The sequence below is a fragment of the Nyctereutes procyonoides genome, unplaced genomic scaffold (genome assembly GCF_905146905.1).
Source record: "Nyctereutes procyonoides isolate TBG_1078 unplaced genomic scaffold, NYPRO_anot_genome, whole genome shotgun sequence".
NCBI classification, from domain to species: Eukaryota; Metazoa; Chordata; class Mammalia; order Carnivora; family Canidae; genus Nyctereutes; species Nyctereutes procyonoides.
In genome coordinates this window covers 31,016,926-31,042,996 of record NW_026575047.1, presented here as the reverse complement: position 1 = coordinate 31,042,996, position 26,071 = coordinate 31,016,926, and the positions used below count along the sequence as shown (strand labels likewise).

Below are 26,071 nucleotides of genomic sequence, written 5' to 3'. Positions count from 1 at the left end.
GGGGAGGCGGAGGCGGTGACTTACCAGGTCCAGACTCCCCGCAGAGGACACGGAGCCCTGCGACTCACGGCGGCCCAGGCCTCCATTGGCATGCAGGGGCTCTTGATGGGGAAACACAGTGACTCAGAAAACCAAACAGCACCGTCTCCGCTTTTCCGCACTTTCTACCGAAACCTCACTTACTATCACATCTCCCAACCCCACCCTTCAGGCTGAGCAAAGAGTGCTGAGCCATGGCTGGCAACTGTAGGCCAGGGTGTGAGGAGACAGCAGCCCCGGGTCCCCCCAACCTTCTGAACCACTGGCCCACCTTCCAAAGCAGATTCCCAGTTGACCAGGTCAGAATTCCTGGGGAATGCCCCGGAATCAGGATTTAAAGCCCATTCCAGATGTTTCTCTAATGATCTGCCAGGGACAGGGAGCCCCAGGTCCTGCGGTCCTGCTCTGGTAGACAGGCTATTCAAGGCAACCGTTCCTGTCTCCCCAGTACTCAGGGGTCCCTGAACCCCATGGTGCTCTCTCATTGACTAAATTCTGCAAATCTGTCTGCCTCTCCTTTTGAAAGAACACTTGTTTGTTAACCACCCATGGCACACCCAGGAGCACTGCCATCTGTAAAATGGGCACAGGAAGACAGTGCACCCACTGCTCTAGGAAGAGATAAAATGTATGCTCTACAGACGGCCTGGCACAGCACAGGCCCCATCCTGGGAGCTGTTACCACCTCTCTCCCTGAGGTGCTCCCTACCTGTGCTCTCTCCATAAATGCCCCATTCAAACTTGGGGACCCAGGCCTGGAGCCTGAGGGTTATTTCCTGGAAAATAATTCCTTTCTTGAGAATCCCTTGAGAAGAAAATCCTTCCAAAGCCTTTCCACATTATGCTCTTTCGTGCGTGGTGTCACTGCTATCCTTCTCTGCCTTATCCAGAAGGTGCTTTCATTCCCTCTCACCCACTCCCCAGGACGAGCCTGTCCCTCTCACACTATGTTCTGAGCTTTGCACAAGGAAGAAACCAAGGGAGAAAATATCTAGAACAGGTGACCTTTAACATTTACAATAAAAAGTGACAAAGGGGGATCCCTGGGTGGCGCAGAGGTTTGGCGCCTGCCTTTGGCCCAGGGCGCGATCCTGGAGACCCAGGATCGAATCCCACATCGGGCACCGGTGCATGGAGCCTGCTTCTCCCTCTGCCTGTGTCTCTGCCTCTCTCTCTCTCTCTCTCTGTGACTATCATAAATAAATTTAAAAAAATAATAAAAAAAATTAAAAAAAAAAAAAAAGTAACAAAGGCCCATGTAGCCCTATGCACACCTAGGAAAGTGCCTAGGAAGGAAACTGAGAGGCTGTCTAGGTGCACAGGTGGCAGCATACTTATATTTTAATTCCCCTCCCAGCTTCCTACCAAGAGGCCTGGAGAGGACCGGACATGAAACCACCCTTGCAGGGTCCCCTGGCCCAGGGCAAGTGGGCTGGAACACACCCTCACCCTCTTTTTCAAAAGGCACTGAAGCTGGTGGGCCCACCCTCGAGGGACCACACCCCAGACACAGCACTGCACTCTGCACACCCCAGACGTGCTCTCCCAGCCCAGCCTCTGAGCCTGGCCCCGCCACCCCGCCTGTGCCTGAGCCACTCCATCCACAAACCGTTTGTGTGGTCACCATGCTCCTTCTTCTTCTGGGACCGCCCAGTGCTCCTGGTCCTCGACCAAGAGAAGAAGGCTCCTTTCCGCTTCTTCTCACTATCCTCATCCCCCAGCTCTTCGTTCAGGGATCTTCCTGATTTCGATTTTCCACTCAGCTGCCGTCCAATGGAGACATTAACAGAACATTATTTCAACGTTACATGAAGCATGAAAGGAAGCTGAGGAGAGCTGTAAAGTGTCTGTGGGATGGCACAGACCCTCCAGCAGCCACAGGGCAGCTCTGCCACCGTCCGCCCCCCAGCTGAGGGGAGAGGGTGCTTCCCAGGAGGGCTGTGTCCTAGCGGCATCTGCTCCACACAGCAGCTCCCCTCTGCTGAGAGGACGTGGCTGGAGCTCAGGTACCTTTTTTGGCGTGGACACGCTGGAGTGCTCTGAGCTGATGCTGTGCTTGGAGGCCGGGCTGCTGGGTACCTGCTGTGCGTCAGGGAGGGAGCGGCCTTCCACTTCAGCCAGGATGCACTCCTGGTACAGCTGGGACTTGAGAAAGCGAGTGTAGCTATCAAACTTCATCAGGTTGAAGATCTACAGAGCACATGCAACAGGGGTTAACTTCTGAAGCGACAAGCTAACATGCAATCCTGGAGAAGCTCTTGTTAAAAAAGAATGAAACCCACAGTGGCTGGAGACTTGAAGGAAGGGAGAACCGCCTTGAAAATACTTTCCTCCATTTTTCCCCCCAAATTATTCATATGATTTAGCAACAGAAGTCATCTCTGATAGGGCCAGCAGGATATATGCTCTAAAAAGCAGTAGGCCCCATGTACCCTTTTAATCACAGTAATGTCCTAGGACTGAAAAAACTCCATACCTATGTGCACATCACAGCCATGCATTCGTGACATCACACACAGCCTAGGCAGGAGTGACCACAGAGAGGGAGCCAAAGGCAGGCCTGCGGGGCTTAGGGAGTGTCACCTCACTGCCGGAATGAAGCCTGCTCCCAGAGAGCCCTCCAGCTACACCCACACCCATGGGCACCTCCCTTCTCCATCGGGCAACAAGGAGAGAGCCCTGGCAAGGAGTCCCTGTGGGAAACTGAGGCATATCACCTGCAGCTGCTGCTCCTTGAACATGTCGGGGTGAGGAGCACTGAGAATGTCATCTGCCAGCTGGGCCTGGCTGTCAATGTTGACGGGGGTGGTGGCTTTGCTGCACAGGAACTTGCTAAAGATCTCGCGGGCCCTATAGGAAAGCTGAAGGACACATGCATGAGTGGGACATGTGGGACACAGGCTCCCCTGCCATGCATGTGTGCTGCTGGTGTCACTCCCAGATCCCAAATGCTGGACACAGGTCCAGGCACTAGAGATGCATTTTCTTGAGACCCAATAAATATTTCTTGCTTGAATAAATAAATAAAAGTCCAAGCCAGTATGAAACTTTTCACCGAATAGGCTCCTCCCTGAATTTTTTCAGTGGGCTATGTAACTGTTCAGGTGCTGCAGCCATGGGACACCGAGGCACGCCATCCCGTGTGTGGAGTGTTCTGCGCACACTCTGGGTGATGGAAGACCTCGGTCCACGTAGCACCAAGGTTACAAGCAGATAAGAGGCCTGTTCTGTGGCAGGAAGGAGGGCCATGGGTGGCCTCAAGTGACTACACCATGGGAAGAACTGGCACCAGCAAGGGCTAATCTGATGGCATGTGTGGCACATGCAGGGAAGCTGTACAAATGGATGTTCTCAGGGTGCCCCTCTGGGCATTTAAGCTCCCCTTCCAACACACTGAGTGGCAGCACATCTGCTGGTAACAGTCTACAGCAAGGGGACTTACACGTGCCATGTTCACACAAAACTAAGTATCGCATATGTTAAGAAACTTACTCTGAAAAAGAAGTGTTTCAAAACCACATGAGAACATTTTTACATCGACCTCAACTGCACTAGACACCAGCCCACAGGGCAGCCCAGGTGGCTTAGCGGTTTAGTGCCGCCTTTAGTCCAGGGCTTGATCCTGGAGACCCCGGATCGAGTCCCACGTTGGGCTCCCTGCATGGAGCCTGCTTCTCCCTCTGCCTGTATCTCTGCCTCTCTCTCTCTCTCTGTCTCTCATGAATAAATAAATAAAATTAAAAAAAAAAAAAAAGAAAGACACCAGCCCACAGTGAGACCATCTCATTCTCCAGGCATGAACAAACTTACCTCTTTTTTATCGTGTGCAGGAACATGATTAAAATATTCACAGGCCTGCCAGAATAAAATGTTTTCTTCACTGAATTCCTTCCTTAGGAAATCCTAGGAAAAACACCATTGATAAGCCCTCACACACAGGTAGTCCCCACGGCACCTGCCTTCCTCCCAAGCTGCTACTTCATTCCCACGCCTTCCTGTGCTCACCTTTCACAGACACCAGGGGCTTCTAAACCTCTTTCCCTAACTTACCCAAGGCCCTAAATGACAGACAAGCTGCGGGCACTTAAGGACCACCAGGGCACTCACAGCTGTTTCCTCAGGGCAGAGCACCCTTTCCCCCGGGGCCAGCCTTGCCACGTGCAGCTGACCTCCAAGCATTTACAAGAAACTTCCGCGGCCCTCACTGAAGGGAGATCCTCCACCCTGAGCCCAGGCCAGGCTGGGCAGAGGCCCCCCCTCAACCTCTTGGCCTCGAGTGTGCCGAGCATGTGGGCAGGAGGAGACCCCTGCGGTAGGGCAGCCTCTGTCCTTGGGGCCTGGGGCCCCTGGGCCCCGCCACAGCCCCCCTACTCACAGAGAAGTATCGAACACCGAGAGGGTCCTGCAGAAGGCGCTCGAATGACACGGCCCAGCTGGCGGCCCTCCTCTCACGCAGGCGCCTGCAGCTCTGCACGCTGGGGAGGCTGGCATTGCTGCTCAGGCTGTGGTTGCTCACGCAGTCCTTCAGGTCAGTGCCGGTCAGCTCTGTGGGACCAGCATACACCTCACCTGCACGTGTATCCCCCAAGCCTGCCCCGCAGGGCCCGGCCCAGCCTTCTGAGAGGCAACAGGGGGCTGTCCCCAAGGCACTTTCTCTAATACACATATTCAATCAATGATCTGCACCAAGTGCAGACAGCACACCCGGCGTTATTCTGGGGGCAGGGAATGGAGCGTGGAACAGGACTCACGCCAGTCCTCATGCAGCCGCGTGCACATCCACGGAGCAGGGACAGCAACAACTGCAACCACGCACGCGTCAATGGCTGAGCGAGCGCCGCAGACACAACGGGGCTCCCAGTGATTCCACCTGCAAGGCTCGGGAGGTCCCGGGTCACCATGGGGGGAGCAGAGGGAAGTGGGCACAGACGGGGTGTCTGGGACCTAGGACGCGGCTCTGTGTCTGGAGGGAACGTCTGCCGTGTGAAAGCACACTCACACGTGTGCCCTGTTCTGCATGGGCAGAACACTCTAACGTCCTATTTAACCACACGTGTTGTTGTGACAACTGATTGGAGGCCACCCCAGCATGGAAAAGACCACATGTGCCGCAGGAGGCTGGCTCCCCAGAGGCTATGAAATAACCCCAAATAGTTTGAGTTCACTCATTTCTTAGGCAAGTTCCCGAATAATCCGCTCCTTCACAAAGGGAAGGGGAGGGACTCGGGGAGCCCCATGTCACTGTCTCCCACCTCGTGTGAGGAGCATGCTGGGCCTCTCAGTATCCCCGAGGGCGGGCCTGGTCGGTGAGACCCAAGGAAAGACACAGGTGGTCCAGAAGCTGGACCAGACACATAATCTGCCATGGATGCATCCCCTTCTTTACAAACAGCACGTCCCAATGTCCTACACGGGGCCGTTTCCTCCCCAGGTCCTAACACCAAGGAGATTGAAGGCCGAGCCACAGCTTGCTGACCAGAGGACACGGGACAGGAGCATCCCTAACCTGCATGGGTGCAAGGCTTGGAGGAACAAAGCTGACTAATGAAATAGGGTCCATGTGCTCCATCCTGTGTTTTTTCAACGGGGCTGGTGGTGGGAAGGAGCCCAAGGGAGGAATTGGTTGTAGCTCTAGGCCAACCACTGTAAATGCACCTTCTTAGTGACACAGGGCCAACAGTGGGGGAAGTGGGGACCAGGGAGGCAGACCAGGGGAAGTAGGGACCAGGGGACCAGGAAGTGGGGACGAGTACCCTTTAGGCTGATGCCTGCCCACAGCAATGCTGAGAGCACAGTGGGCAGAGGCCAGGCCTGAGGCTACCATGCCCACAAGCAGGAGCCCAGAGGGCCTCGAGGAGGCCACGGTATAGCCCCTCGAAAACAGGGAACAGAGGACCAAGAAAGCAGAGCCAGGAATTGGGTCAAATTGGACCCACACTGTAACTAGAGGCCACTTGGACAGGAGTCATTCAAAGCTCAAAAAGCATTTAGATTGGAAAAGAAAAGAAAAATAGAAAGTCGGAGAGTAATCTAATAACTTAAGCTGCTATAGAAGACAATTTAAGATCCAGAAGATTAAACAAGATAAGAGAAGAATAATTTTAATTCTTCTCTGTGGCTCATTAGACTCCACCACACGGTACATGTTATTTTTTGAGAAACTCTGGTGGTGGAATCTGCCACCACTACTCACGGAGGAATGCAGGGCAGGCCCTGGCTCAAGACACCAAGTTGCCACACGGTACGGACGCACCGCTGGTAAACACTTAGCACAGCACAGCCAGCAGCGAGGGGTCCGAGCAAGGCCCCCAGAGAACTTAGCAACTCTGCCATCACGCAGCTGGACCACCTGGAATCGCCTTGCCAAGCAATCCCCACGTGGAGAGCTCCCCGGGCAAAAGCTGTCATTTCACACTCACACGATGCAGGCTCACACACAGACCCGCTCTCTCTGATTTGTGTCCAGTAACCGCAGCAATGAGGGGTAAAACCCCACAGATGTTAATTCTCCCTGAATTAACATGTAATCCCAACAGATTTTCCAATAGATGTTTTATTAGAACCAGACGAGCTGAAATGTAAAAGTTCACGTGGAAAACTAAACGTGAAATGCTGGGAAAACAAAGCAAACCAGAGCCAGGAGGTGGGGCCGGCCCCACCTGGCGCCACAGCACTTGGGCTCACCGCAGCCTCGTCCCCAGGACAAAAGGCGACAACTATGCAAGGCCAGCTGGAAAACCACCAGAGAAATGATCAAGTTGGGTCCCTTCTGGCTGAAATCAATCTCACCTGGACCAAAGGTTTAAATGTAAGAAAATCAAATCAGAGAAACTCTGGAAGAGAAGATGCAAGCTCAGAGCCCCGAGAGACAAGACAGATAAACAGCCGACACCAAACTGTGTGTGTGTGTGTGTGTGTGTGTGTGTGTGCGCGCGCGCGCGCGCACAGGCGCACACACAAGAAGAGCCAGCAAAGTGGTGCGGGGGGGAAGGGGGGGTCAAAGGTACAGGCTTCCAGTTACAAGAGAAACAAGTCCTGGCATGAGGGGAGCCAGCTTACAACACTGTACTGCATATGTGACGGTGCCGAAGAGAATAGATCTTAAAAATTCCCATCATAAGAAAAAACTCATGGAACTACATGTGGTGATGGTTTTCACAACGTATACAAACACCAACTCATCGTGCTGTGTACCTGCAGCCCATGTAACATGTCAACTGTACCTTGAAAAATAAAGATGAAAGTTAAAAAACACCAAAAGCTAGGTCAAAAGGCAAAATGTGGAGAAATACAATCCATTACACAGATGAAGGACTAGTTTTTTTTATATTTGAGAGCGCCTGCATATCAAAATGAAAATGATCCAGAAACCAAAGAAAACTGGGGAACAGTGTGGCTGGTCACTAAGTGAGCTTAAGATGGCTCCTAACCATGGGTTCAGTTTCACCTACAATGAGGTAAAGGTGAATTTGAAGAACGAGCCACTTTATACGTACCTAAGGGGGTAACATCACAATCAGCAGGGTCTGAGGTACTTTCCTGCTCTATTTTATGGTTGATAAAGGAGGTGATGCTCACAAAAAAACTTTCAAAATACCCTGTTAAGTATGAGCACCAAAACATTCTTCCTCAGGCTTGTTTTCCTTGAGGCAATAAAGGCTAAACTGAGAGCTGAGGGTGATCAGAAGGTAATGGGACTCAGAGGAACTGAAAAAGCCTTAGGTGAGAGGCCAGATATGCAAAGACCCTGGGGCAGCAGAAGCATAGTTCACGGTTGGTATGTCTGGGTTTAGGGGGAAATGGCGGGCCAAGGAGCACAGACTGTGTCCTAGGGGCAGTGAAGAACAAAGGAAGGTAGAGAAGACACCTCTCCTTCACAGGTCCATGGGCCCTGGTGTGTGCAGGGTGGCCCTGAGCTCTGCCCAAGGGAGGGTGCAGGTGGAAGGGGCTATGAGGGCAAGGGAGCAAACAGGAAGACTGGCCACAAACTGCAGACAGAGCAGCTGAACCCCATCAAGGGTGGTGGTGCTTTTGTTTCTCAAATAAAAGGTGTTTGGATTCCAACAACGCAGCCCACAGAGTGATTCTGAGCACCTGCCCTCCCAGGACACACAGGACAGCAGCGAGGAAGGGCGCCTGGCACCCTGCCCCAGGCCGAGCAGATGCTTTGGGCCGCAGCCTAAGCATGTAAGTGGGTGAGGGAAGACACTGTTGAGAACTTGGAAGTGAAAGGTGACCCATATGTTGACTAAAATCCTTTTTTTTGAGACCTGGCAAATATTAATTTTTTTTTTTAAGACTGACAGATCAACCATTGGCCCTTTAAAAGTCCAGTGGAGAAAGAAACTAAAATTAAGGAAGGAAATTGCTAGGGGCACCTGAGGGTTCAGTGGTCGAGCATCTGTCTTTGGCTCAAGTCATGATCCTGGGGTCCTGGGATCGAGTCCTGCACTGGCCTCCTCGCGGGGAGCCCGCTTCTTTTGCCTATGTCTCTGCCTGTTTATCATGAATAAATAAATGAAGTCTTTTTAAAAAATGAAGGAAACTGCTGAAGTGTCTCCCATTCCATTCATTGTGCCCTACCACGCAGCTGCGCCATGACCCAGGCATACCTCGGGGAGGCCGGGGTGGTCTGCCCAGCAGGAGGCAGGCTGAGATGCACAGTGGCCTGAGCACACACCGGGCGCAGATGAAGGGCAAGGTCCCCGTGGCTGCAAACCCACTCTCCCTGAAGGCACGCAGGCCCCGGGTGCCAGCGCTCAGGGCCTCATGGGCGCCCCCAGAGTTGGGGACAGTCATCTTGCCCCCAGGCTCCCCACACTGCGGGAGGAAAGGCTGAGGCTCCTTTCCCACGGTCTCCTTTTGTTCCCTTCTGTTTTGTTTCTCATTGAAACCACGCGGATGGCCGCTGGGCCAGCAGAGCTCAGGGAGGGAACACGGGACACGAGGACCCCGAAGGAGCCGCTCCCGGACCCCGCGGGGGCAGGCCACACACTGTCTGAGGCCGTGGACTCGGCCATTTCCCTCCTGACAGCCGGGTCTCGGGGAACACGCACATACTTCAAAGTGGAAATCAGAGACAATTGCTGGCTGCATGAAGCACGTCAAGCCATAAGGTCTCCTAGCAACTCTGGATGAAGGCTCGCTCCCGAGGGGCATTGCAAAGGCACGTGGTGCGCACGCAACGCGCGTGCTGCTCCGGTGGGTTTCAAATCCCGGCGCCTTCCACACATCCTCGCCCTCAATACCCACCATCCGAGTCTGAATTTCCTAACTCCACTTTCCCACTCACTCTGGAATTCTTCTCCAACATGGAAAACAGCACATTTGCGAAAGGACTGATCTTGAGCGCCAGGGCTCCGACCTCAGCTCCAGGGCCAGTCAGGAGACTGGGAGGGCCTGTGCACCCAGCTCCCCGCCGGAGCCGCTCTCCCACTCTGACAAAGGAGGGAACAGATCTGCGGAGGCCGCGCACACGCCCCGTGTCAGCATCATGCTAGGGAATGTTCCCTGCGTCTTGACTGCTTTTGTTTCTTGTTTTCTCTTTCAATTGACCATTTTGAGTCAAAGAAATGCTTTCCTGGTGAGAAAAACTTCAAAGTCAGTTTCAGACTTGCTGAAAACTAGAAAAGCCACCACCTTTATACTGGCTGCATAAACATGCAGGTTGCGTGTTATAAATAATGTCAATACACCTTAAGAGGACAGTTTTAGAGCTAATTCTGCAACACAAAGCTTTAGCCCATTATCTCACCAGGACTTCCCGTCCGAACCATAATCTCACACACTTTCAGTATGTAAATCACACCTCAAGGTCAAAGTCCTGGGCTTCCTGCCCCGGCTGGGACTGAGCGCCCTCCACAAACATACCTGCCGCCTGCTCAAGTCAGCCAGACCCCGACAAGCATGACAAGGCGCACAGACCACAAGGGACTTTACCTGGGTAGAGCTGATAAGAGCCACTGTGATGCCACTTAACCAAATACTTCCAACCATTCACCGAAAACCACCCCTCTGAATCCATACCAGGGTCAGCCGGCACAGCCCCCAGGGCCCCGGGCAAAGGCTCGGGCCACACACAGAGACATTGTTCCCAGCTCACGCTCCCCAAGGAGGCCGGTTAGCACACTCCCCAGCGACCCCAGTCCGCAGCCACAGCCGGCGACAAAGGCAATTCTCCCCCTTCAGGCTCCTCAGAGGAAACCAATAGTGTACTCAACACAAAGCATCATAGGAGCCGCATGCATAATTCACAGCAAGACCTTTAGCCCGCTGAGGCTCGGGGAACTTGAATTATTTAGGCAGGCAGAGCTGGGCTGCAGGAGCTGCTGGCTCACTGGAGGCCTGAGTGCCCGAGGGGAAACTCTCAGCAGAGGCTTCCCACCGGCTGCTCGCCTGGCGGTGCACTTTCTGAGACCAGCGGTGGGGAAGGAAACAGGAAATAGCTTTTCATGATAATTCTGAGGCTTTTAAACATGTATTTTCCGACGGATCTTAATAGTTTTTTTAAACCCCATAAACACAAAGGCCTGTCTTTTAAAAGTGAGATCAAAGAGTTCACCAAAAACTTCAGGCTATCAGGAACAAGTATTTAGTTGGGTCAGAAAGCACCACATTGTTTGGTTCCCCTGAAGCTTTATTTACAAAACCTGCAGAGGGCAGGGTGAGGCTGGGGCTGATGTTGCTTCCCCCCTGCCCCGCCCCAAATTATGCTGGTGCACTGTCCCACAGGCTTCTCCAGCGCCAGTGACCACTCTGCTCCAAGAGGGCAGAGAGAGGAAGCCTGGCATAGCTGGTCCTGCCTTCCCGTCAACAGTCACCTGTGAGGCAGCGGAGTGTGGGAGACGGCTCTGCTCAGCTCCGCTCCTGTCTGACCCCCGTGTCTCTGGGCCCCGGGCTTTAACGCACATGAGGCCAGAGCAAGTGAAGATGCCAGCATCACCAGAGCCTCAGCTGGTGCAGTGGGCTCCGGAAGGCAGAGCCCTCGGTGCCAATGAGTCAGATGGGGGGATGCCTAGGCTGCTGAACCCCCAGGTGCGTGCAAACCTCTTCACCTGCACTCAAGCTGCCCCCTTCTGCAGGCTCTTTGTGCTATCATCTGGGGGCACCTTTTTATTTTCATACCCTTTCAAACTTGCAGAAAGTTTACAAGAATAGTAAAAGGAACTCCCATACATCCTCTACCCAGATTCACCAGACATCTACCAACATGCTGCCCTATTTGCTAGATCATCCTATCTCTCCCCCTCTTTCCCATCCTCTTTCTCGACACAGACACAGACACACAGACACACACACATTCCGAACTGTTGGACATTTAGTTGGAGATGGCACCTCTCTTGGCCCCAGATACTTCAGGGTGCATTTCCGAAGAACGAGGACATTCTCTTCCACAACCACATACAATTACCAAACTTGGGAAAAGCAGCACAGTCCAATGGCATCAAGGATGTCCTTCCTAGCTACCTCCCCAGCACGGCCCAGGATGGAATGCAGGATCACAGAGCTGTTGTGTCTCTTTACAAACTCCTGGCCTTCGTGTTCCCAGACTTCCACTCAGGCCAGTTATCTTGTAGACTGCCCCTCAATTTGGTGGGAATCCTCAGGAAGTGACATGTCCTTCTGGGCCCATCTCCTGAGGAAGCACATAACATCGGCTTATTGCAGTCCTGGTAATGTCTAGGTAGGGCACCAGCTTTCCCCTCCAGGGGGCTGCTGCCTCCTTTGTGGGATGACAGATGCATCTGGTTCCAACAAGCGGCCACCACCCCTCCTTCACTTCTAGTTGGTATTCCACCATGAGAAAGAGCTTTCCTTTCTTCCCAATTTTTACAAGTTCATTTATCTATATGATGAGGTGCTCAGTGGAATTTTATTTTATTCAGTGGCTAAGCCACTGAATAAAATAAAAGCCATAAATATCTGGGGTTTTTTTTCTTTCTTCTTTTCTGTATGCTCTGCCTCCCTTCAGGCTGGCCCTGGTGTCCTTCTGGGGAGCCCGTATCACACTCTGAGTGTCTCCTGATTTTCCAGTGTGCTTTCCACACTCCAGCCCAGCAAGTGTCGCTTGGCTCCAAGGATAGCTGGTTCCTTTTACTGAAGAGTGGTATTTAGGTACTAAGATCTGCACATGAGGGCTGCTTGCTGCTACTGGCAGGTTTCCCTGCTCCCAGGACTTTCTGGCAGACAGGGCTAGGAAATAGATACACAGGCACGCAGACATCCATGCATCTCCACATTTACCTGTATGTCCACTATGACCATGAGTTCATACTGACACCTGTGACCCAACCCCCCAAGTGCATTCTCCTTTCCTATATTTTAACTCCCTCTCAACCATGGGGAACTGGGCTCCCACTGTCCTGGACTGTATTTACTCATTTGCTCAACCAGAATACACCCGGACTCTCTACAAGATAATTTAAGAACTCACTCATATCACTGCAAAAACCAAACCCACTAACTAGGGTCAATCTTGTTTGTAGTCCTTTTTTAGATAAGATATACAGAGTCAATTGCACAGTCATAAGTGTTTGACTGAATTAAAACTCAGTTTTCAAACCTGAGTTTGCTCACCAAGTGCACTTGTTCACTCTTCAAGCCAAGCAGGCCTTGAGAATGCCTGCCACCAGGTCACTATAATGGTGAATGAAATTCAGCTGCAGAGGGGAATACAGATGGAGACTCGGGGGGGCCCCAGGAAGGTTCTTCAGTCTCCAGGTGGCCTGATGTGGTAACTGCATGGGTCCGAAACCTGCCTTGATTTTCTCATTAGGGCAGAAGCTAACGTTTGCAGGGCTTGGGGCTAGAGTATTAATAAAGGACTTCATACTATGTACCTAAATATTGAAAAAGCACCAGGGGAGCTATCATACTCTTGAATAAGCTATATTCTTTTAGCCTACCTTCAAACAACCTGGAAGACCAGATCTGCATTTAGAATCTGGAACTTGCGGGCAGCCTGGGTGGCTCAGCGGTTTAGCGCCGCCTTCAGCCCAGGGCCTGATTCTGGAGACCCGGAATCAAGTCCCATATCAGGCTTCCTGCATGGAGCCTGCTTCTCTCTCTGCCTCTCTCTCTTTCTCTGTGTCTCTCATGAGTAAATAAATAAAATCTTAAAAAAAAAAAAAAAAGAATCTGGAACCTGCCTGAGTTCTGCACTGAGATATAGCAGCATGGGGGTGGAGGGCCTGCCTCCCCCCACCACGCCCCCTGTCTTCTCTTCCCACCCCAGCTCCACCCCTCCAGCCATGCATCCTAGTCTGTCCCTTCATCCCCACCATAGCAGTCACCCTTTGGACCTAGGAATGTTCACTTCATTCCCCAGTTACCAACAAATTTAAAGCAGCAAAGGCCGTTTTTCTGGAAGAAATCAGACATGGAATCTTTTTAAATGGGCCGGTTTGCCTGGGGAAGGAAGAGGGGACAGACCAGATCAGGTGGGACAGAACCCAGGCTGGCAGCATTCTGTTCCACCCTGGGCAGCCAGCCCAGCTCCTCTCTGGCCATTAACTGTGGAGCCCTACTGATCATTAGAGCACAATTTTAGAACCCCTACAAGTACTTCCTCAAGACATGTCTAGAAACTATAGCTCTAAGTCAATCACCCAGTTTACAGAGGAAGTTGCTGAGGTCAGAAGACCTCCTGTACCCCCAGACTGTGGCCAGTGATGGTGCCAAGCCCACGGGCCTGTGCTCCACAGTGAGGCCTCTGGTGCCTCCCCTGTCAGATCACACAGCTCTGGAGAGAAGGCAAAATGCCCCGCAATTCTTATGGAAGCTTGGGGGCACGGAGACATGTGGGCCCAGACAGGAGAAATCTAAATTCCGAGCCTTTCCTGCAGTCAGTACTAGAAGTCTGATTTATCACTGTTCTGGCAGAGCAGAGCAAGACACACTTTCCACGTCTGAAATGACACAAGTCCTTCTGGAGAGTGAAATGCCAAGCAGATGGGGTAAAATGCTGCAAGAGCTCGCGAGGCCACGTGAGTGGGCAGAGCAGTAACCGAAAAGGGTCAGTGTGGGAAGTGTGAGGCGACATGCAGAGATGGGCGCATCTTGTCACTTGTCACACTGAATTTTCAGGATTCTGGTCTCAGAGCCTTCACTATGACCACAGGTGGCTGGCAGAATAAAGGTGGCGTCTAACCATAGGGGAGCCTGTGTCACCAAAAAGGGACATAGGGCATTTTCAAAGATTAACCCTCATCAAATTTATTTATTACACTGGCTTGAACCTCAAAAATATGCCTTATTCACTTATTAGGTCATTCTTTGTGAAATTAATTTATTTCACTCCAGTGAATAAAACATGTACGCTTTATGAAGGTGTTCTTCTTTTATCTTTGTGCCAAGGGCCACACATGAAGGGCAGATCGTCCATCTGCAACCTGTCCCTGTCCATAGGACACTGCCCAACCCAAGAGCCCAAAGACCCTAGATGCTGCTCACCCTTCCCACAGCCGCAGTAAGACCACTCACGCAGAGTACTCGAGACACAGCCAGGAGCCCTGGGCCTGTGCTGGCTGATGTGGGACAGGTGGAGACCAGGTGGGGGAACACTTCCCAACAGGCCAGGGGCTGGAGCACTGGCCCTTGAGGAAGCAAAAGGATGGAGCATTCACATTCCTGCAGCAGGCACCTCAGAGACAGTGCTTGGGGACCACTCCTGGGAGTGGAAGAAAGGTACTGGTGAGACGAAGGAGAAGCCCGACTTTCTAAGGCAGGTGTAAACCCTGCAACCGTAAGCCGGGGTTTCCTGGGGCAGTTATGGTGTCACATAGTTTTAATGAAGATAGCAAGCATGGTAGATATAAAACTAAACACAATGGAATATCTACACCTCTTCTATGGCTTCCAAAGAAAACTAAAAAGTCATTTGTCTAAAATTGGGTTCCCAAAATCTGGTCACCATGCTGGTCCCATGTTTCCTGGGGGCTGCAGCCCCCTGGTTGCAGAGAAAGCTGGAGCTTACTTGCTCTGCCTCCAGTAGCAGGGAACTGCAATGCGCCCAGAGCCGTGGCCAGCAGACTGTCCAGGGTACCAAAGCCTGAGCTGCCCACCTCACAGGCTGGCCTCAGGGAATCCGTCAAGCCTGAATCTTCTACAGAATAAGCAGATGACCAAGGCTACACTATCCAGCGAGCCCATTCTCTAGGTTTTCTTCCTAAAACTGGGGGAAACATTTAAGAAGAATAGGAGGTAAATGGGCCACTTCTGGTTCTCATTCATTGGACAGATACTTGTTGAAGGTCTACTCTGCGGCAAGCTCTGTCCTGGGAGCCAGAGTCTCTAGCCCAGCTCCAGTTGGCACAGGTGTGTTGGCTCACAGTGTGGGTTCCTAAGTCATGCTGCCTGGTGAATGAGAGCTCCAATCTTCCCAGCTGGGCAAGGGACTCACCCTTCTATAAGACTGTGGTAAAAGTCACAGACTGACATCACAGGGGTACTGCGAGAATGCCCCTCCTTACTGAGTTTTGTAACAAATATTGCCAGGCACACAGGAGGCATACAGTAACATTGGTTGGAAAAGTGGGTCATGTATCCCAAATATGAGCTAATGATGTGGTACAGGCTAAAATACACACAAGCTCAAATTATATGTACCTTGCGGTTTTAATGCACAATTCATGAAACATTTTTTCTTTTAGAAAATTTAAACATAAATCTAAAATCTCTATTAATCATTACCTAAAATCCCAGCCCTATCTCCCCTGCCCAGAGAAACCCCATCTTATTAATTTGGTGTTGATCCTTCCAGATATTTTTTTAATGCTTTTACCAGCATATATATGTTCCCACAGAAACAATGTGTATTGTTTAGGAAAACTACTAACTATCTTTCTGAATTCCATTAGTTCCAAAAGGCCTGGCCATGTGATTGATGTGCTTGAGGCTTTCCATTTTGATGCTAGTATCATTTAAGAATAATAGTTATTTGGTTTTTTCCTCTTCAAATTTTTTGAACTTCTTTCTTTTTCTTGCTTTATACTATTGGCCAGAATTCCCAATACAATGATACATAGTTACTGAGATAGGGAACATCCTTGCCTTAATCCTGGCTCTCATGAGAATGCTTCTAATGTTTAACCATCAAGTATAATTTTAAAAATCAAGAGTGGGCAATTCTATCAGATACTCCTTTAGCTTCTACGGTGATAATCATATGGTTTTACTCCATCACTCTATTAACACAGCACAGTCTGTTCATATGCCTATGATATTTCACTACCAAATGTAAGCCCCACAAAGTCAGGGACCCTGCTTTTTTTTTGCAAATGTATCTCCAGTGCCCAAAACCATTTTTAGAAGAAAGCAGGAGAAAGTAGCAGCTCAAAATATACTTGCTAAATGAATAAATGGTTAGTTTCTGCTTTAGTATTACCTTAATCTTAATTTACACTTATTTTTCTGTTGTGTTTTCCTACCTGATGTTGAAAGCTTAAGCTCCTGTATTTTCTAACTGTTCATTTTTATAATATATACATTTAATGCTATAAAATTTTCTCTTTAAACCACTTTGGCTATACCCCATGGTGTTAATATGTAGCACCATAATTGCAAAGCAGTTCTAAATTGTATTGTAATTTCCAGTTTAATTTTCTCCTTGGCCACAGATTATTTACAAGTATAGTTTTGAATTTTCAAATGTGTGGGTTATTTTTTGTCTTTTTGTGATTGACATCTATTTAATCACAATGCTGTCAGGAGATGTGCTCTGTCTGCTATAAATATTTTTTAAATCTGTAACAATTACATCTTGGCATAGGATATAGTCAGCTTTGGTGAATATTTAGGATACCTTTAGGGAAAAGTATATTGGGCACAAAGTTCTATTTATACCTGTTAAAATTATTTATTTGTTTGTTTGCTTGTTTATTTATTTGTTTATTTATTTATTTATTTATTTATTTTACCAGCTTGATCTCTTAGCTTGTGAAAAAGGTATATTACAGTCTCTTCCCAGGAGTACATGCCCACTGGTATTGTGGTCCATCTAAGTCTGCTTCATAAATGAGATGCTCTATTTTTGGTGCACAGAGCCCCTCTACTTGCATTTGTTTTCACTTTGAAGTATTTTGTCTGGAAAAAAAAAAAAGAAGTATTTTGTCTGAGATTCATATTCTCATACCAGTTTTTCTTTCTTAGTATCTGCCTGTGCTATCTTCTTTAAGTATTTCAATCTGCCAGTGTTGTTTTAAAATTGGACTTTTAACAGTCTAAGTGGAGAGTTTATACCATTTGATGCTTACTTTCCCATCGATCTTGAAATTGTCTTCAGGCCCCGTCCTAGGCTCCTTCTCTGCCCAGTCCCTCTGGGCAGTAATACTGAATGCAGTGTGCAGTTATACTGAAATGTGATCAGAACCACAATAGCGACACTAACAGCAGCAGCTGGGTTGTCACAGCTCATGATTACATGCAGTGCTGCTCTCAGTGCATGGTGTGCATTAACTCACTTACTTCTCATGAGAACTCTGTGTACTAGGTCCTGGGATGGCACCATGCAGACAGCAGAGCTGAGGCACACTGCCAGAAGCAGAGGCCTGTGGGGATGTGACCTGACCGCATGTCCCACTGCCTCTCCCGCTCTAGCCCCCACTCAGCCCAAAGATTTGAGACTTGCCTTTCCTGTACCATCTCGAAGTCTTCAAACTTACCAAGGCATTCAAGTCCACTGACAGGCTGATGACTCCTGAACTTTCTGCATTCTTTATCTGTTTATGCCAACTACACAGCATCTCCCCCAGGACACTGAGTGAGTACCTCGAAAATCCGAGGCCCAAAGCAGAACTCCTGTGATTGCCCCACTGTCCATTTCTCCCATCCCACTCCTTCCCATGCCTGCAAATGCCATGAACATCCCATAGGTGCCAAAGTGAAAACCCGGAAGTTGGCTTTGGGATGGTGTCTCCTCACTCCATGCTACCCCAATGGACACACAGTCATTCTCTCTCAGGTTCCCTATTGTACCCAGCTACCCGTTCTGGGCCTCTCTTGTCTCCTCTTGTCTCGACAAACCCACACTCGGGCTAAGCTCAGTTCACATGTCAGGCCCAGCTTTGCTTGGCCATGTCCACCTCTGCCTGGGTCAGGCCCTACACCTCTGCCACCCCAAAGGGCATCACAGCTGACCACAGTCAGTCAGCTACCCACAGGCAGGCGTGGCCTTTCCATTGGCTTCTCTCTGATGTGATGGGTCACCTTATACACAAATCCTCAGAAAGTCGAATACGTTGCAGGCTTCTCCCTCACCTTTGTTTGGATAATCGAACCCATTTGAGGGTGACATATTAGCCTCAAAAAATCTCAGTTAATCCTGGTTTTAGATATGGAGACCAGTCATCTAAAATCTAAAAGAAACAGTTTTTTAAAAGACAAACCAAGCCAAATTTAGTATTTACTCCTGGGGGAGTGACCTCAAGATTTTTATAGAGCAAGGCAGTAAGTGGCTACATGACAAAAATCACACACATATATTACAAAACAAGTTTTAAACCCAACAGTCTTAATGTCAATGGCTGTTTGTGGCTTTATAATCACATTTCCAGGGAAAGTGTCACACAGAAGTGCTAGATCTCGACTAGCTCAGGCAGAAGCGAAGATGATTGGAATACAGTAGTGATGTACAAACTGGCTCTAAGAGGTATGAGAAAATGCACGGGCCCTGAGAGCAGGAGTGATCCTGAAGATACACAAAACTGAGACTACACTGCAGATCTCACAATGCTCCAATAGTGACAGTAATTACAGTACGAAGTGTCGACCCAATGATAGACAAAGAGGCCAATGGAACAAAAGACAGAGGCCAGAAACAGACCTGCATATATAGGATTACCTGATAAAGGTGCTGCTTCAATTCAGTGAGGAGAGGATCGGCATTGTAACACCTGGGGCGGGGCCAGCTGGACCTCAAGTGGGACAGACAAGGCTTGTCCCCTAAGTGTCCCCTAAGTCACTTCATGCATAAGAAGCTGCCTCCAGATGACCCGAGATTTCGAGGGGAAACACTAAAACAATGGTTTTTACCCCCACAGTCAGGGGCAGGGCAAGGCTTACTCTAAATGGACATAAAAAGTATCATCAGAAAGGAAAAATGATAAATTGGGTGATAGTAAGATGAAAAATCTTGGTCAGCAAAAGACACCACTAGAAGAATGAAGAGGGAAGCTGCAGAGAGGCTTACCTGCATACACAAATTCAAGACAAAACTTATTTCTAGGATATATTTTTGAAATTTCCTACAAATAATAGGGAAAGACAGACGATCTGATAGAAAAATGAGTGAAGGTCTTGCACAGGCACTTCACAAAGAGGATATCCAAGTGGCCCAAAACACAAAAAGGTGCTCAATTCATTAGTCATCAGGAAGCTGCAGGGAAGAGCTACACCACAACCCCATGCCCCATATTCCCTATTTGATGGCTCATCTGAAAACAGTGTGAAGAGCAGAGAGGATGTGGAACACCCAGAATTCCCACACATGCTGGGCAGTGTATATATAGGAAAACTGTTCTGGAACACTGATGTACTACAGCTCTATACACACCAGCACCAGAGCCAACCTGTCTCAGCAGCAGTGCTCATAGATGCTCGCCTCGAGGCCCACATACCACTGGCAATGGCCAAAAGCCAAAACCCACTTAAATGTCCCCAGCAGTCTTGTGGGATGGCACATGGCAATGACAATGACCGGTTATTGACATGCACATGTATAAAACTCACAAGCCTCATATTGAATGACAGCAGCTGGACACTGAGGCGGGTAAGCAGTATGAATGCATCATGTTTAAGTTCAAAAATAGGCAAGATTAGCGGTGGACACGTGTCAGCCACCAGGCTGGGGTCCGCTTTGGGGTCAGGGGCTGAGAGGGGGTACAAGGGCCTTCCAGGTGTTCACTTTGTGAAAAGTCCTCAGGCCATTTGCTGCTAGTGCATGTGTACTGGCAGCGTGTGGCTGAAGATGAGTAGTAAAAAAAACACATCTGAAGTATCTGAATGAAATAGTATCATGAAATGTGAGATTAGAAGAGAGAGCAGCTTTTCTAAATTAGTATCATTTAATGTGAAATGTAACTTTGTATAATGAAATAAATTATTCTAATTAGACTGTGTTATTGACATTTCTTTCTAGAGCTGTTATCTACAGTTCATATTATTTCAAATTGGCCAAAACTGAGTTTTGGGACTTGTGGTTAGGAACAAAAATGGGGAGCTGTCATAAGTGAGGACTGTCCCATGTGTCTTCTAAGTGGATGTGTCCACTGGGGCGGGGAGGGGTTGCAGATAACTGTGCATCTGTGCTCTTGCATTTCCCCAGCACCGGGGATAGTGACCAGCACACGCAAGCTGCCGGAGGGGACAATGGTGTGCCCTGAAAGAGCACAGGTCTGAGAATGGAGAGGCCAAGTGTGAGCAAGGCTGGCAGAGAGGGCCAAGGGCACACTGCGCACAGGGTAGGGGCTCTGGTTCCTCGCCTCCTTCCTGCCACCAGCAGGAGACACGCAGGGATCCTGGCCAGACCCAATCTGAGGCCAAGCCTTTCCTCCCAAATTCCAGCCATTTCTCCACAGTGAGTTCTTACAGATCAATCACTGCTGTGTCAGTGAACTGGAGTTTGGTTAATGTGAACTCAAAGGGGTGCCTTTTTAAAGCCGGGGAAAGAGGACGTTATGTCAGTACTGTCAGATATAGCCACACTTAAAACATACATAAGAGCTTCTCAGCACCAAGAACTGTGGCAAGTGAGGGCCACCCAGATCTGCTTCTAGCAGTAGCAAGACACTGACTGCTGATACACCTGAGCTGAAGCAAGGGACCACCTGTCCTGTCCATGTGCCGCATAGTGGGCGAGTGCACCCACTGCTGCCAGGCCGCGAGGCTCAGATGACCTCCCCCCGGCCTGTCCACCTATGGGGCTGGCTGTCCACCTGTGGCCTGGGAGCCACCTGCTCACAGGGAGGACTGCACGGCTGCAAGCACATGAAGCACCCAGGACAGCCTATCCCAAGGAATGCACTCGGACCCCTGGTGTTGGTCTGTATGGTATTAGACAAGCCAGAAGTCCCTCCTGAGGAGGCAGGCTCCCCCAGATTCCCTCCAACCAGAGAAGGGCACTTCCTGGGGCCCCCTGCATTAGTTCCTAGAGAAGACTGGGTAGTGGTGGAGACACAGGATGTCCCCCACGTGGGAGAAAAAGCCTAGTTATGAGGGCCACAGGAGACCCATTTCTGGTAGAGTCAGGGCAAGAGTTCCTCATTCATTTCACTAGTTCATTCTGCAGCCACAATAAATTCTATCAGAATATTACGTGAATGTGAAGGTAATTCAAGCTTCCTGGATTCCAGAATTAGGTGTTTGCTCATTCACTGGCTGTTCTCAGTGCCTATTACTGAGCCAGTCCTGGGCACACCAGGCACTGGGCTTGGGGGGATGAGAACCCACTCTCTCTAAGTTGTGAAGGCAGTTTTTATCCTAGAGGTAAATGGAAATCACTGAAGTTCTTTGTGCAGGAAAGAACTTTGATGTGATCTGAGTTTTGTTTAGAATTTTAGAGACACAGTGATAGGCCATGATGGAGCAACTGGGACCAGACTTCCTGTCGTGCCACATGTTATAAAAAATTAGGCAAAGTAGACCAACAATAGCTCTCAAAAACTGGACCATAGTCACTGTAAGACTCTGATTCCTGATGAAGAAGAAATCAGTGGGGTGAGTCCTGAGGCTGCCCAGCAACCTGTCAGCAGGCGCCACACACAGTGCAGCACAGAAAATGTGGCACATGGACAGGACGGGTGGTCCCTTGCTTCAGATTCAGACCTGAATCAACAATGGCTCTCTCACCGAGCTGAAGAGATAGCCACCAGACTCAGTGCAGCCTAGGGTGGCCAGGATCTGTAGGGGCTGCAAGAGTTAGTGGAAATAGAGCTGCAGGGAGCCCACAGGAGACCCTGGGGCCTGCTGCTGAGTTCTGGTTTGTGTGGGCATGGGGTGAAACCCCACGAGGCTGGGCAAACAGTAGCCGGGGAGCTGCAGGCTGACCTGTTCCTATAGCTCCCACGGGGTTAGGAGATCTCAGAGTACCAAGGAGTTCTGGTTGGATACCTGCTCCACAAAGGAGACTCCACCTGTGTTAGGCTTAAGTAGTGCAGCTAAACTACCCCACAGTAAAAGCTACCCTTACACTTGCCCAAAAACACCTAAAAACCAGCTTCAGAGGATCAAGCCAACCCATAAGTAGCTTAAGTGCCTATTAAACAAGCTTCTGTACTCTTCAAAGGAAGATGACAAAATGTGGCACCAGTGGAAAAATCTCTAGACATGTGAAGATGCAGAAAAATATGATTGGTAACCAGTCATCAGAGTAGACTCACGAATACCAGTGATGGTGAGTTAGCAGCCAAGGATTTGAAGCCACATAGAGATGCTGCACACATACTCACGGGAGTAAGGGAGTAAGGCAGGCAGGGACGTAGTCAGGACAGAGGGGAAGGGCTGGAGAAGCGACAGAGCCATTGCTGAAACAGTCATAGCCTTGGAAGCTGGGAGGCCACAGGACACACTGTAATGTGTGTTAGAGACCGTGGAAGAAGAGATCAGGGAACTTAAAGAAGGAGCCAAAAAATCTATCAACTGTGAAGTGTAGCAGAGAAAAAGTAGGACTAAAAATGAATGTTTTGCCAGGGCGGTCAGAAAAGCTCCAGGGGCCTAAAGCTTTTGTGATTAAGAGATACCCGATCCTGGGCAGCCTGGGTGGCTCAACGGTTTAGTGCCACCCTCATCCCGGGGTGTGATCCTGGAGGCCCGGGATCGAGTCCCATGTCGGGCTCCCTGCCTGGAGCCTGCTTCTCCCTTTGCCTATGTCTCTGCCTCTCTCTCTCTCTCTCTCTCTCTCTCTCTCTCTGTGTCAACATTGGGTTGCAGGTGCCCCTTTGGATCACTGTTTGTATCCTTTAAAAAATTTAAAAAAAAAGAGAGAGATACCCAATCCTCACAAACCCCAAGCAGCATGTACACAAACAAAACCAAATCAAGAGTCATCATAATTAAATTGTTGAAAACCAGCAATAAAATCTTAAAAGCCTTCGATGCGGTATGCCTGGATACTTGACCTTCTTACAGTTTCTCTAGCTTGGGGACGGGCGAGTTTTCCTAATTTGCACAAAAATTACTCAGGACAGCCCTTGGGAAAGGCCTTGAGTACCCCCGACCTCAAGGTCCATTTTCAAATCTTTCCTTTAAATTATTCTGGCCAACCAAGTTTTCGGCTCAATCTATAAAATGCTTTCTCAGCAACTTTATAAATACTCTAAGAGTGAACCTATTAAGATGTTCAGACAATTTTGAAAGTCCTTTGGTAAAAAACTTCTAACATTCAAAATATTATTTCAGTAGACTGTTCACAAAAGGGTAACACAGACTGAAAAACGCTCACGTTACAAGTGCATAGTTTTTCACAAGTGAATGCAGCCCTGGAACCAGCTCCCTGAGCAGCTCCTCGATCAAGAGGCAGGACCTGAGCAGCCCAGGAGCTACCCACATTCCGGATGCGAACACACGGCTTACAAAAACAGTCTGCACACCCCACTCTTTTTACACTACAGTTTCATAAGAGAGCAAAGTAATCAATTCCCTTGGGGTAGGAAGGATACACGCCTGCTGCCAGACAGGGCCTCTGGGGGGAGGGGGGAAGAATACAGGAGGGGCATATGGGGGACCTCCACTGTGATTTTAATGCTCTAGAAAAAGGGTCTAAAGCAAATATGCCCAAATGTTCACATGTTAGTTCTGGGAGGTAGGTCTGTGCTCACTGGCTTTATTACTTTAAAATTCTGTTCACTTAAAAAAAATTCACAGTAGAAATAATTACTAATAGGGACGCCTGGGGGGCTCAGTTGGTGAAACGTCTGCCTTCGGCTCAGGTCATGATCCCGGGGTCCTGGGATCGAGTCCCACGCTGGGTTCCCTGCTCAGCGGGGAGTCTGTTTCTCCCTCTGCCCTCCCCCAGCTTGTATTTTCTCTCCCTCTGCCCTCCCCCAGCTTGTATTTTCTCTCCCTCTCAAATAAATAAATAAAATTTATTTATTTTTATCATAAATAAATAAAAACAATAAAAATTAAAAATAAATAAATAAAAACGCATCTGCCTTTGGCTTTGGCTCAGGGCATGATCCCAGGATCCTGGAATCTAGTCCCATATCAGGCTTCCTGCAGGGAGCCTGCTTTTCCCTCTGCCTCTGTCTCTCATGAATAAATAAATAAAATTTAAAAAACAAACAAATAAATAAATAGTTGCTAGTAAAAACTCTCTCCAAATATCTTATAGAACTGGAAAGAAATAAGCACATTGGACAGCATCTTGGCAGAAAGCAAGGCTGCATGCTTCCCCAGACTAAAATCTACAGTCTGACTAGTGTTTACAGATATTTAGTACTTCATACCCTATAAATACACTATGTTATTCTGGGTATAATTTTTCAGTTCTAAAGCAAACCATAACGAATATGATATATTAAACCAAAATAAAGAGTTTTGGTTAAAACAGCCCCTCTCACACAGCAAATTACAAATTAACATTCCATCTCTACTATTTAGCAAACATTTCTGAAAAATGTTCAGTTAGGCTGCACTGCTTTTCTGATGCAGATAATATGAAATCACTAAAACTTTGTACAAAAACATGGCATTACTCTGAAACCTTTTACATCTCCCTTTCTTTTTCAAATTGTATAGAATGTAGTTCCATTTGCCAGGAATACTAAAGATTACACCTTCTAGTCTGCATCAAGGTGGACACAGGTCAGCCCCCAGCTACACCATCAGCAAGGGTCACCTCCCATACAGACTCCAGGCAGCCTGACTCTGCACCACACAGCAATGCCCCAGATCCCCCAGATGCCAGAGGAGGACACAGACAGAGACACAGATGGAGAGGGCATGCCCCAGAGGGCGGCCCGGGAGCTAGGCTAGCCCAGCCCTGGGGGTGGGAGCCCAGGGAATGCTAGTCATGGAATCCTGATACGTGTGCAGTTTCAACAAGAGTCAGTTACTTCCAGTGAACGAGGAGAAGCAACAGGAGTTTATCTGTGAGTTGCATTTACTTTCATGCAGGATGATGTTAGGGAGAGGCTCTTCAAATCCCAAACACCTGAAATAATAAGAGTCACTTCTAGAAATTCAAGTTTACTACAAACTCAGAGCCTTGAGACAGACCCACATGGAGAGCTAAAGGTTGGATTCTGGTAGGAGGAAGGAGAGAGCCCAGGCCTGGAGATGGCAAATGGAGGTTCTCCACTGGATCTGATCCAGGCCATGCCCACCATCGTTCACTGGGTGTCCAGCCAGAGTTAAAGAGGGGACATAGAGCCTGGAAAGACATGGCCTGGCAGCCCAGTGAGCTGTGCTTAGCCTCAGTCGGGTGTGTTCAAACTTCTGGGAGCAGAGCCCCTGCTGTGCCCTGGAGACAGAGCAGTCAGACCCACATCCCTCAGCACCAAGTGCCCAGAGGAGCAGGTGAAAAGGAGGATTGTAAAGCTCTCGGCTACAGCAACCTACTTTCCTCTTTCATCTCCTACTAAAAGTGCTATTTAGAAACAAAACAAGCCCACACAGCACAGTTTCCCAAGTAAGTGTGAGCATGTGAAGTAGGCTCCCAGGCTCCCCTTCCCCATATCCCTGCAGGCGGGAGTGGGGTGCAGACCACAAACCAGCCACCAACTTAACAAGAGCAACCCACAGGAGTCTCTTGCCATAAGCTCACAAACAGAGAAAGAAAAAAGAAGGGGAAAAAAGCCAAAGAAAGATTTTTTTTAAAAAGGGAGACTTTCTGAGACGTTCTCTGCATGACCCACCTGAGTCCCCGACAGTCGTCCTGGGGAAGGAGGTGACTCAGCAGAACCCTGACATTCTCAGTAAGGCAGGCTGACAGATAAGCTGGGGAGAGTGGGGATAAACCTTTGTGAGTACATCCCTAGCTGGCACTGGGGATCTCAGCCCAGGCAGACGGGACACAGAGGCTCTGGGGTGAGGTCTC

General features: G+C 49.3%; 1 protein-coding gene across 4 annotated transcripts in view; it reads right to left on the bottom strand.

The window, feature by feature from the left end:
• Nucleotides 1-26,071, bottom strand: part of RGS12 (regulator of G protein signaling 12) — a 118,688-nt gene that overhangs the window by 16,452 nt on the left and 76,165 nt on the right. For 3 of the 4 annotated variants that reach the window (XM_055326863.1, XM_055326865.1, XM_055326867.1), the window contains exons 5-10: nt 4,415-4,584; nt 3,850-3,942; nt 2,757-2,900; nt 2,050-2,229; nt 1,649-1,802; nt 25-101 (exon numbers count right to left, since the gene is read on the bottom strand). In XM_055326863.1, the coding sequence (XP_055182838.1) occupies nt 25-101; nt 1,649-1,802; nt 2,050-2,229; nt 2,757-2,900; nt 3,850-3,942; nt 4,415-4,584 (818 nt within the window). The remainder of the gene's footprint in view (nt 1-24; nt 102-1,648; nt 1,803-2,049; nt 2,230-2,756; nt 2,901-3,849; nt 3,943-4,414; nt 4,585-26,071) is intronic. The other variant, XM_055326866.1, reaches the window with a different exon arrangement.